At 44.1% G+C, this 12101-nt stretch overlaps 1 protein-coding gene across 3 annotated transcripts in view; it reads right to left on the bottom strand.

The window, feature by feature from the left end:
* The window catches only part of LOC306927424 (disks large homolog 4-like), a 309688-nt gene that overhangs the window by 110592 nt on the left and 186995 nt on the right, over positions 1-12101 (bottom strand). For 2 of the 3 annotated variants that reach the window (XM_079507155.1, XM_079507156.1), the window contains one exon: positions 6262-6318. The exons of the other annotated variant lie outside the window; for it this stretch is intronic. In XM_079507155.1, the coding sequence (XP_079363281.1) occupies positions 6262-6318 (57 nt within the window). The remainder of the gene's footprint in view (positions 1-6261; positions 6319-12101) is intronic. 3 annotated transcript variants of the gene reach the window in all.

The following is a 12101-nucleotide window of genomic DNA, read 5'->3' as shown; positions in this document are numbered from 1 at the left end:
CAAAAAGTTAGAACAGTGGTTCACAAAGTCCTTGAGGGAGTTCCAGGGGGTCCCCAGCTAAATGATATAGTTATAGGAACCAAATGGACCCTTGTGGGTCTGTAACTCTGAGAGTGTACAAATGGAACCAAAATGGACCCGTTTTTACAATATAAATTGAGGGTCCCAGAGATAGAAATGCCATTAAAGGGGGGGTCCGTATAGACTGATGCATGTCAAACTGGGGGGGTCCTTGAAATTAAACGGGGCTGAGAATCACTGCAAGAGCTGTTAAAAACCTCTCATATGGGGGTCCCTGCAGGCATGCCTTTTCAAATGGGGGGTCCGCGGGATAATTAGTGTCAATTTGGGGGTCCTTGACATGAAAACGTTTGGGAGTTAGAATACGGAGGTTTCTGCCCGATAACAACGATACTGTAGGTTGTCAGGGCCGGATCTACCATATGGGCACGTGCCCAGGGGCCCTTGGGCACGTGCCCAGGGGCCCTTGGGCACCAGGGGCCCCTCCTTTAGCTCCACAGAAAATGTCCCTGCTAATCCGAATGAAATAAATGGTGTCTAAAAAGATTAGTGTTTTATTGTTGGTGAGAAGGGCAGCTGAAAAGTGCAATTGTGTGTAAAGCAGCAACAATGCGCTAAATTGGCTGTCACTCTGGGGGGGGTAGGTGACCGGAAATAGGCCAATATAACGGCATAAAACTGCCGAAACAGCAAAAAAATGTGCGCGCGCGTGAAGGGGGGCCCTTCGAGCTTCAGTGCCCAGGGGCCCTCAGAGGTGTTAATCCGGCCCTGTATGTAAAGCATGCATGTAATCAAGAAAGTAGGTGGGCTTCCCCCCCCCCCCCCCCCTTCTCCTTTTATTGCCATGTTAACCCTGGCTTCAAAGGGACAGGTTTTATAGTGCTGAATATACACAGAAACACAGCACTGTATGTACAGTATGCACACACACATGCACACAGTCACGTGCAGGTGAGCACGCACGCACACAGTGTTGTACGCTGCCCTTTTTTTCTTCTTTCGAATTATTTGTCCGCCCCCCCCAAAAAAAGGTGTTTATCGTCATAATTTGTGAATCAGCTGAGTTGGCTTTGTCCGAGGCTTTAAAGGTCTTTAACCCATTTAGGCCCATTTATGTCTTCTAAATCCTGACAGTTTTTTGAAAAACCTTATGTTTCTGTATCAGCGGTGCTCAATATTTCATGTCAAGGACCCCAAAAGTCATATGTAATATGCCTCCGCCCCCCTCATCTGAAAATATGTTGTTCCAGGGACCTCCTCCCAGAAGCAAAGATTTGAGTTAAAATGTTCTCTGTAATAATATATATTCAAAGATTTGAGGCAACATTTTCACGATTTTTCAAAAATAGCAGATCTACAAGCTCGTAGCGCGCCACTCGGTGGCGCGCTATGAGCTTGTAGATCTGCTATTTTTGAATAGCTAAAGCATAACATAATGCTAACACCAAAAGAGGATCCCGCCCAAAATGGGTTAAATAAATATTTTATTAAACGTCTATGGGGGGAAAAAAATGATGCTCTATAAGATGCATGCCCAAATCCTATACCTATAACCATAATGAAACTGCAAAATATTTTTTCTCCATGATTAGCAGCAGATAATGTGCCCCCAAGCATCCCATCATGGTTGCACTGAGAGTACTGGATACTTAAATTATGTATTGTTATTGCGGTAATAATCGTGAAATAGTTCAGAAAGGCCAGCTTTAGGAGCTTGATATTACAGCTCGTTCTCTCTTATACATGTACTAAACAAAGTACTGTACTTTATGTACTGGAGCATTTCCAATTTTAAATACTACCACAAGACTACATCTCAGAGGCAAATATTGTACCACTGACATAGAAACATGGGTTTGTAAAGAAAACTGTCAGGATTTAGAAGGCATTTGTAGAATCGTCCTCAGGTCAAAATGGGTTAATGCACTGACAGTCTACTGAACTGTTCTGTTTCTGACAATCTACTGAACTGTTCTGTTTCTGACAATCTACTGAACTGTTCTGTTTCTGACAATCTACTGAACTGTTCTGTTTCTGACAATCTACTGAACTGTTCTGTTTCTGACAATCTACTGAACTGTTCTGTTTCTGACAATCTACTGAACTGTTCTGTTTCTGACAGTCTACTGAACTGTTCTGTTTCTGACAATCTACTGAACTGTTCTGTTTCTGACAATCTACTGAACTGTTCTGTTTCTGACAGTCTACTGAACTGTTCTGTTTCTGACAGTCTACTGAACTGTTCTGTTTCTGACAATCTACTGAACTGTTCTGTTTCTGACAATCTACTGAACTGTTCTGTTTCTGACAGTCTACTGAACTGTTCTGTTTCTGACAGTCTACTGAACTGTTCTGTTTCTGACAATCTACTGAACTGTTCTGTTTCTGACAATCTACTGAACTGTTCTGTTTCTGACAGTCTACTGAACTGTTCTGTTTCTGACAGTCTACTGAACTGTTCTGTTTCTGACAATCTACTGAACTGTTCTGTTTCTGACAGTCTACTGAACTGTTCTGTTTCTGACAATCTACTGAACTGTTCTGTTTCTGACAATCTACTGAACTGTTCTGTTTCTGACAGTCTACTGAACTGTTCTGTTTCTGACAATCTACTGAACTGTTCTGTTTCTGACAATCTACTGAACTGTTCTGTTTCTGACAGTCTACTGAACTGTTCTGTTTCTGACAGTCTACTGAACTGTTCTGTTTCTGACAATCTACTGAACTGTTCTGTTTCTGACAATCTACTGAACTGTTCTGTTTCTGACAGTCTACTGAACTGTTCTGTTTCTGACAATCTACTGAACTGTTCTGTTTCTGACAATCTACTGAACTGTTCTGTTTCTGACAGTCTACTGAACTGTTCTGTTTCTGACAATCTACTGAACTGTTCTGTTTCTGACAGTCTACTGAACTGTTCTGTTTCTGACAATCTACTGAACTGTTCTGTTTCTGACAATCTACTGAACTGTTCTGTTTCTGACAATCTACTGAACTGTTCTGTTTCTGACAAGCTACTGAACTGTTCTGTTTCTGACAAGCTACTGAACTGTTCTGTTTCTGACAAGCTACTGAACTGTTCTGTTTCTGACAATCTACTGAACTGTTCTGTTTCTGACAATCTACTGAACTGTTCTGTTTCTGACAATCTACTGAACTGTTCTGTTTCTGACAAGCTACTGAACTGTTCTGTTTCTGACAATCTACTGAACTGTTCTGTTTCTGACAAGCTACTGAACTGTTCTGTTTCTGACAATCTACTGAACTGTTCTGTTTCTGACAATCTACTGAACTGTTCTGTTTCTGACAATCTACTGAACTGTTCTGTTTCTGACAAGCTACTGAACTGTTCTGTTTCTGACAAGCTACTGAACTGTTCTGTTTCTGACAATCTACTGAACTGTTCTGTTTCTGACAAGCTACTGAACTGTTCTGTTTCTGACAATCTACTGAACTGTTCTGTTTCTGACAGTCTACTGAATTGCCAATGGCAGCCAGGACATGTAAAGTTCTCTATTACTGTAAATAGATATCCACTGTAACCCACTTTACTGGGGTCGGCTCTGCGCTTGGTCTGCTGTGTTGCTATAGAAAAGCAACACGTTGTGAGCTTGTAGATCTGCTATTTTTGTTTTGTTTTATTCAAGTTGTGACACGCAGGATATTCCACGTAATGAGTACTTTCACTGTTTTTGAGTATATTTTGAGGCCTATATATAGCCTACTTTTGTGCTATTACTCTAGTGAATGTTGAATACTGGACTTTTACGTTTGCGGTATTTATACTCAAGTGAATAAATTGGGTACTGCTCGCAGTGGTTGCTAATTTACAATGGCTCTTATAGAGGGTATGAGTATGACATCATCATTATATCCAGAGGTTATGCAGGTACGCCTACCGAGTGGCAAAACAAAAAAAACAACTTTCTGGCCTTGATACAGCCCATACATCCAAACAGAAAGGTCCTATATCTGATTGCACTAAACGACGTTAAACTTTGCCTGCACTCACTTTATGCATTGTGCATACCCTCTATTTATACTAAAACGCAGCCCTCTCTCTCTAGACTATAGACTTAACATTGTGACTCCCGTCGTTTTGCACTGAGCCACGAGATGTGCTGATCGGGGACAATCGTTGCTCATTGTTGTTTAGTTGTGGTGAAGCGAGCTGTAAAATGATTAAGTGTAGGCATCGCGATATATAAATATTCCTCTCCGTCACCACAGTACACACAGTAGTCTGAGCCTTATGCAAGCAGGACAAAACAGTCACAAATTGCCCCTGCACAAGATCTTTGGCAGCGCTGCGAGGTGCGACTACAATCTCTCTCCTCCTCTATAAAAGCCTCCCCACTAGCCAGTCCACTCAAGGTTAGATCAAATGAAATACAAAAAGAGTCAGTCCTCCACGGTCAAACAGTGACACCTGCTGGCTGGAGCCCTGACCTGCACAAAGGTGAACATTCTCCGGTCTGTGTGTCTCAAAGTGGGGTCCAGCCCAGGGGACCCCCGGAGGTCCATGAAGGGTTTCTAAGGGGTCCCCAGAGAAATGAGGAACAATTTAACTCTTAAGCCCTATTTAAAAAAAAAAAACTATGTAAACAATGCTTTACTAAATAATTCTAGCAGCTACAAGGTGATCAAATGAGGACAATGTACCGTCTCCACAGCAGTGTTGTTTTCGTCGACTAATACTAAGACGAAAAATGTTCGTCGACTACCTTTTTTCACTGGCGAAAACTGAATAAAAACTAAACATATTGACAATTTCGTCAAACAAATAAAAACTAAATAGCTGATCTACAAGCTCACAACGTGTCGCGTTGTGAGCTTGTATATAGGCTATTTTCAGCAAGTATAAAAATCAGTCATTACGACGGCATCAAGACCCGCCAAAATTACATTTTAGTCGACTAAATCTATAGTTGATAGTGGACTAAAATGTAATTTTGGAAAACTAGACTAACTGTAAGGGCCAAATGGGTACAATAAGTCAAATTAATTTGTGACCATGGGGTGGCGCTGTTATCCTTATAAGCGTCAGGTTCACTGGCATCTGTAGGGAGGATTGACCCGGAAGGGCAATGGTTTTTGACCGCAGGTACGTCACTGTTGTTCAAACACTGTGGAGCGAAATGTTGTTTGTCTGAAATGTTTATTTGTCTAACTCTAATTATGGGTTGTTTTATGTAATCGCAGATACTGATGCTGTACTCACTGCTTGGAAAATAAATGTGTCAAAGCAACAGGAGCTGCCTGTGTGTTTATTATCACCAAATGGGACTGACACTCAGCACAAACAGTATGGCATTGGACCAGCGCGTCAACCAGGTCCATCTACGGGATCAACTCCTCGAGAGCTAAGACAGGGCTCTCATACTAACACTAAAACATTCCAGGTGACTGAAATATGACTCAAACAAAATGACGTTTTATTCCAAAGACTATGACCAAAACTAAAATAGAAATGTGCTGCCAAAAACAACACTGCTCTACAGATGGTTGTATATTTCTAAATGTAATCAACTCTGATCTTCTCTTAGATCTTGGTTGGTACCATGCAGGCGCCACATTTCTTTCAAATGGGGAGTTCACAGCGACATGAAAATGTGTGAGAACCCCAGCGCTGTTGTGTGTTTTATGGTGAAACGTGACGGCTGAGAATGATGATATGATAAAAGCAACATGCGAATGACTTCACCACACCATTGAGCAGAAGAGATGGAAAAGAGAGAGAGAGAGAGAGAGAGAGAGAGAGACAGAGACAGAGACAGAGAGAGAGACAGAGACAGAGACAGAGACAGAGACAGAGAGAGAGAGAGAGAGAGAGAGAGAGAGAGAGAGAGAGAGAGAGAGAGAGAGAGAGAGAGAGAGAGACAGAGAGAGAGAGAGAGAGATAGAGGGAGGGGTGGGGGATGGAGGGAGGGAGAGAAAGAGAGAATACAGAACAAAATATATATACAGTATAGAGAGAGAGAGAGAGAGAGAGAGAGAGATGAGACGCAGAGAGAGAGCGATGACAGGGTGTGTGTGTGTGTGTGCGTGCATGCGTGCGTGCGTGCGTGCGTGCGTGTGTGCGTGCGTGCGTGCGACATGGACTGAGTAAAGACTACAGATGACACAACACAACACAAGGCATACGATGACGATGACGACGACGACAACAACAACAACAACAACGACGGTGGTGACCATTTAAGACGTGACGAAAGGCCGGATACACAGCTGCACTCTTACCAGCGTGGACACTGCAGAGGTGTACATGGGGGTGTGTCCTGACGACATCAACACTGGCTGAAAGAAGCAATAGAAGCAACAGGTGAGCAACAGGTTAACCCATTTTGACCTGAGATCAGATTCTAAAAATGTCTTCTACATCCTGACAGTTTTCTGAAAAAGCTATGTTTCTATGTCAGTCGTTCTTCGATTTTTCAAAAATAGCAGACCTACAAGCTCGTAGCGCGCCACTCGGTGGCGCGCTATGAGCTTGTAGATCTGCTATTTTTCAATAGCTAAAGCATAACATAATGCTAACACCAAAAGGGGTTCTAAATAAAAACGAATCTATGATGACTAAGACTAAATATATTGACAATTTCGTCAACAAATAAGAAAACTAGAGATCCAGTTTTATGCTAGGTAGCGTGCTGAAAATAGCCGATCTACAAGCTCACAACGCGTAGATCTGCATGCAACCAAAGTGTAAAATCAGCCATCACGACGACATCAAGGCCTGTCAAAACACATCGACTAAATCAACTCGTATGACATTTAGTCGACTAAAACTGGACTAACACTAGAACATTTCGGCTGACTATGATGTTCTAGTGTTAGTCCAGTTTTAGTTTTTACTAAAACTAAATGAAAGTTATTCAAAAGACCATGACTGAAACTAAAATCAAAATGTACTGTCAAAAACAACACAGGACGCAGCCATGCATGGGTGTACAGTACACTGTACAGGACATATAGGGCTAACCTGACTCCGCCAGATGGGGCAGCAGAGAGTACACTGGCCAATCAGCCTGGCCTGGCCAATCAGCGGCAGCTAGAGGCGGGATCAAGGCATACACAGTGCTGCCTTGATCCCGCCTCTAGCTGCTGCTGATTGGCCAGGCAGTGGCCAGGCATCAAGTCTGCCTGAGAGTTCCCAGATGGGAGCAGGAGGGGGGAACCCAGTGTACTCTCTGCTGCCCCATCTGGCGGAGTCAGGTTAATATAGGGCTGCGCCATTCATTGACCAGTGTTCCTAAACAACGGAGAGGCTTTGCACACGGCACATTTTGGAAGTGGAAAAATACTCCTTTACTTACAAACGTGCAAAAGAAAAAGTGACATGGGGAAATAAAGTGACACAGAGAGTGGACGTTTAGCGTCCTCAGACCATCGTCAACGAATGCTGAATGCAGGTTTGCACATGTTGGATATACACTGACGCCACGTTAGACAGGAACGCCCAAAAACGTCACATCCGGGGTAAGAATTTACCCCGGAGTTTTCTATGGCTGCCAATGCAACTTGGTCCAATCCTTAATCACATACGGACATCTATGCCGATCTATGCCGATGCTATCCAACTTGCGGAGGTAGCGTGCCTGCGCTACTCTGCTCAATATTGTTTTGAAAATGCCGCAAATTGCATTGCAGTGAACGAGCGAAAATCACAACTTCCCCCGTTTGTGGGCGGAGTCACAGTTTGAGGCGCTGTTTACACGCCGTGGTGTCAGTGTATAGAGCGGTGCGGTCCCCGGCAAGCGGCCAGGAAGTGAATTTCCCATTCATTTTTTTCCCATAGACGTTTCAGAAAGTATTTATTTAAAGACCTGTAAGCCTCAGACAAGGCCAACTCGTATGGTTACTCATGAACTCATGAAACACACGGAATTTTCGGTTGGCTCCCATAGGGTACAGTTGGAGGCCATCGATATTGTCCTTTTCTTTTTGCTGAGGTTTGCGTGATCTGCGCAAAAGGACAGTTAACCCATTTTGGGCGGGAACCCCTTTTGGTGTTTTAAACAAATAGCAGATCTACAAGCTCATAGCGCGCCACCGAGTGGCGCGCTACGAGCTTGTAGGTCTGCTATTTTTGAAAAATCGTGAAAATATTTATTTCAGAAAACTGGAGGATTTAGAAGGATTTTTTAAAATTTTGAGGTCAGGCCTAAATGGGTCAAATGATAAGGGACAATATCGGTGGCACCCAACTGTAAATTTACTTGCCTCTAGTTCTGGGTGCCTGACGCAGCGCCCTGCCAGTCTCTAGTTCTGGGTGCCTGACGCAGTGCCCTGCCAGTCTCTAGTTCTGGGTGCCTGACGCAGTGCCCTGCCAGTCTCTAGTTCTGGGTGCCTGACGCAGTGCCCTGCCAGTCTCTAGTTCTGGGTGCCTGACGCAGCGCCCTGCCAGCCTCTAGTTCTGGGTGCCTGACGCAGTGCCCTGCCAGTCTCTAGTTCTGGGTGCCTGACGCAGTGCCCTGCCAGTCTCTAGTTCTGGGTGCCTGACGCAGTGCCCTGCCAGTCTCTAGTTCTGGGTGCCTGACGCAGTGCCCTGCCAGTCTCTAGTTCTGGGTGCCTGACGCAGCGCCCTGCCAGTCTCTAGTTCTGGGTGCCTGACGCAGCGCCCTGCCAGTCTCTAGTTCTGGGTGCCTGACGCAGTGCCCTGCCAGTCTCTAGTTCTGGGTGCCTGACGCAGTGCCCTGCCAGTCTCTAGTTCTGGGTGCCTGACGCAGTGCCCTGCCAGTCTCTAGTTCTGGGTGCCTGACGCAGCGCCCTGCCAGTCTCTAGTTCTGGGTGCCTGACGCAGTGCCCTGCCAGTCTCTAGTTCTGGGTGCCTGACGCAGTGCCCTGCCAGTCTCTAGTTCTGGGTGCCTGACGCAGCGCCCTGCCAGTCTCTAGTTCTGGGTGCCTGACGCAGTGCCCTGCCAGTCTCTAGTTCTGGGTGCCTGACGCAGTGCCCTGCCAGTCTCTAGTTCTGGGTGCCTGACGCAGCGCCCTGCCAGTCTCTAGTTCTGGGTGCCTGACGCAGCGCCCTGCCAGTCTCTAGTTCTGGGTGCCTGACGCAGCGCCCTGCCAGCCTCATCCTTCTCTCTCTGACTTTGTCCGTGACCCGTGGTACAACACTACGACACTTTCCTTTGAGTGTTTTTTCTTCTTTCTAATTATTTGTTCGGCCCAAAAATGGTGTTTATTGTCATGATTTGTCACCATCCGAGTTGGCTTTGTCCGAGGCTTTACAGGTCTTTACATAAATACTGTATGAAACATCTATGGGAAAAATGAATGGGAAACTCTCTTCCGGGCCGCTCGTCGTCATGAAAGGAGGCGGGACTGCGACACACTTTTTTGGCAATTTTGGCATTTAGCCGACACAGTGCGGTTGCCAGGCATACACGCAAGACGCCCTGTGCGTAGGGTAACACACCGAGGGGGGCGACAGAATGTGGCAAAGAGTGCCAAGCCGACCCTCACAATAACAATTTTCTCTGCGGCTCCGCCGCTTAATAACGAACAACCCGTGTGTGCGTCCTCGATTTGCATGCGTGCTGTTCAGGGTTGAAGCAGCCCCTCTTCCCCCGGCCCGGTCTAGCAGTGAGTTTAAGTGTAATTTAGCACCAACATTAGGACAAATCAAACGGTCTAGCAGTGAGTTTAAATGTAATTTAGCACCAACATTAGGACAAACCAAACGGTCTAGCAGTGAGTTTAAATGTTATTTAGCACCAACATTAAGACAAACCAAACGGTCTAGCAGTGAGTTTAAATGTTATTTAGCACCAACATTAAGACAAACCAAACGGTCTAGCAGTGAGTTTAAATGTTATTTAGCACCAACATTAGGACAAACCAAACGGTCTAGCAGTGAGTTTAAGTGTTATTTAGCACCAACATTAGGACAAACCAAACGGTCTAGCAGTGAGTTTAAGTGTAATTTAGCACCAACATTAGGACAAACCAAACGGTCTAGCAGTGAGTTTAAGTGTAATTTAGCACCAACATTAGGACAAATCAAACGGTCTAGCAGTGAGTTTAAGTGTAATTTAGCACCAACATTAGGACAAATCAAACGGTCTAGCAGTGAGTTTAAATGTTATTTAGCACCAACATTAGGACAAACCAAACGGTCTAGCAGTGAGTTTAAGTGTAATTTAGCACCAACATACTAGGACAAATCAAACGGTCTAGCAGTGAGTTTAAATGTAATTTAGCACCAACATACTAGGACAAATCAAACGGTCTAGCAGTGAGTTTAAATGTTATTTAGCACCAACATTAGGACAAATCAAACGGTCTAGCAGTGAGTTTAAGTGTAATTTAGCACCAACATACTAGGACAAATCAAACGGTCTAGCAGTGAGTTTAAATGTTATTTAGCACCAACATTAGGACAAATCAAACGGTCTAGCAGTGAGTTTAAGTGTAATTTAGCACCAACATTAGGACAAATCAAACGGTTTAGCAGTGAGTTTAAGTGTAATTTAGCACCAACATTAGGACAAATCAAATGGTCTAGCAGTGAGTTTAAGTGTAATTTAGCACCAACATTAGGACAAACCAAACGGTCTAGCAGTGAGTTTAAGTGTAATTTAGCACCAACATTAGGACAAATCAAACGGTCTAGCAGTGAGTTTAAGTGTAATTTAGCACCAACATTAGGACAAATCAAACGGTCTAGCAGTGAGTTTAAGTGTAATTTAGCACCAACATTAGGACAAATCAAACGGTCTAGCAGTGAGTTTAAGTTTTATTTAGCACCAACATTAGGACAAATCAAACGGTCTAGCAGTGAGTTTAAGTTTTATTTAGCACCAACATTAGGACAAATCAAACGGTCTAGCAGTGAGTTTAAGTTTTATTTAGCACCAACATTAGGACAAATCAAACGGTCTAGCAGTGAGTTTAAATGTTATTTAGCACCAACATTAGGACAAATTAAATGGTCTAGCAGTGAGTTTAAGTTTTATTTAGCACCAACATTAGGACAAATCAAACGATCTAGCAGTGAGTTTAAATGTTATTTAGCACCAACATTAGGACAAACCAAACGGTCTAGCAGTGAGTTCTAGCAGTGAGTTTCCACGCGCCAGATTTTGGTTCTCCCAGTACCGGCAGAGTAGTTCCGGAGCAACGGATTGTGTGGCCTTGCTCATTCCCTGATGGACTGATCAAGGGTAGCTACTGGGACTTTGATCAACCCCGGCTGGGTCGCCTGAGTGAGGGGTATGATGTTGGAAGACCCGAAACCCCGTTGACCTCAGGAAACATCACTGAAGATATGTCACAGGTGCATCCATGCGATGTATTTTTTAGTTATAGTTATTCTATTTATAGTGACTCATAGGAATAGACTATGTGACAACCAGGTATAGTCTGGTGACCACCGGAGAGACGGGTGACCTGGTGAGAGCAGGAGTGGACCTGGTGAGACGTAGGAGGGGCCCGGTCAGGAGTCAACCCACAGAGCCTAGTCCTACCACGCGCCAGATTTTGGCTTCACGTGGTGTGAAGCGTCACGTTTCCAGCTTGTAGACCTGCTAAAACATTTGAATTAGAATCCTGAGAAGTAACAGTTTTGGAAATGATGAGGTTTCCACCCGACAGAGACGACATGGGTCGCCTATTATGAGGGGAACAGTCGCCGAAAGTAGCCGATCTTTCTCGAGCCTGTAGAGATTTGGCGTAGAGGGGGAAAAAAGAGAAGACCAAGCGCAGAGCCGACCCCAGTAAAGTGGGTTACAGTGGATATCTATTTACAGTAATAGAGAACTTCACGTCCTGGCTGCCATTGGCAATTCAGTAGATTGTCAGAAACAGAACAATTCAGTAGATTGTCAGAAACAGAACAATTCAGTAGATTGTCAGAAACAGAACAGTTCAGTAGATTGTCAGTGCATTAACCCACTTTGACCTGAGGACGATTCTAAATCTAATTCTAAATTTAATTTGACCAAATCAACAATCTGTTGGAATGAAAACCTTCTTCAACATTCAAACTGTGTTAATATGAAGAAAAAAAAATCACACACAAAAAAAAATCAAGTTTATTTAGCGATTTTCTCCCTTTTCATTATAGGCGAGTTGAG

The sequence above is a fragment of the Electrona antarctica genome, assembly GCF_951216825.1.
Source record: "Electrona antarctica genome assembly, chromosome: 8".
NCBI lineage: Eukaryota > Metazoa > Chordata > Actinopteri > Myctophiformes > Myctophidae > Electrona > Electrona antarctica.
This window is presented reverse-complemented; position numbering and strand designations above follow the sequence as displayed.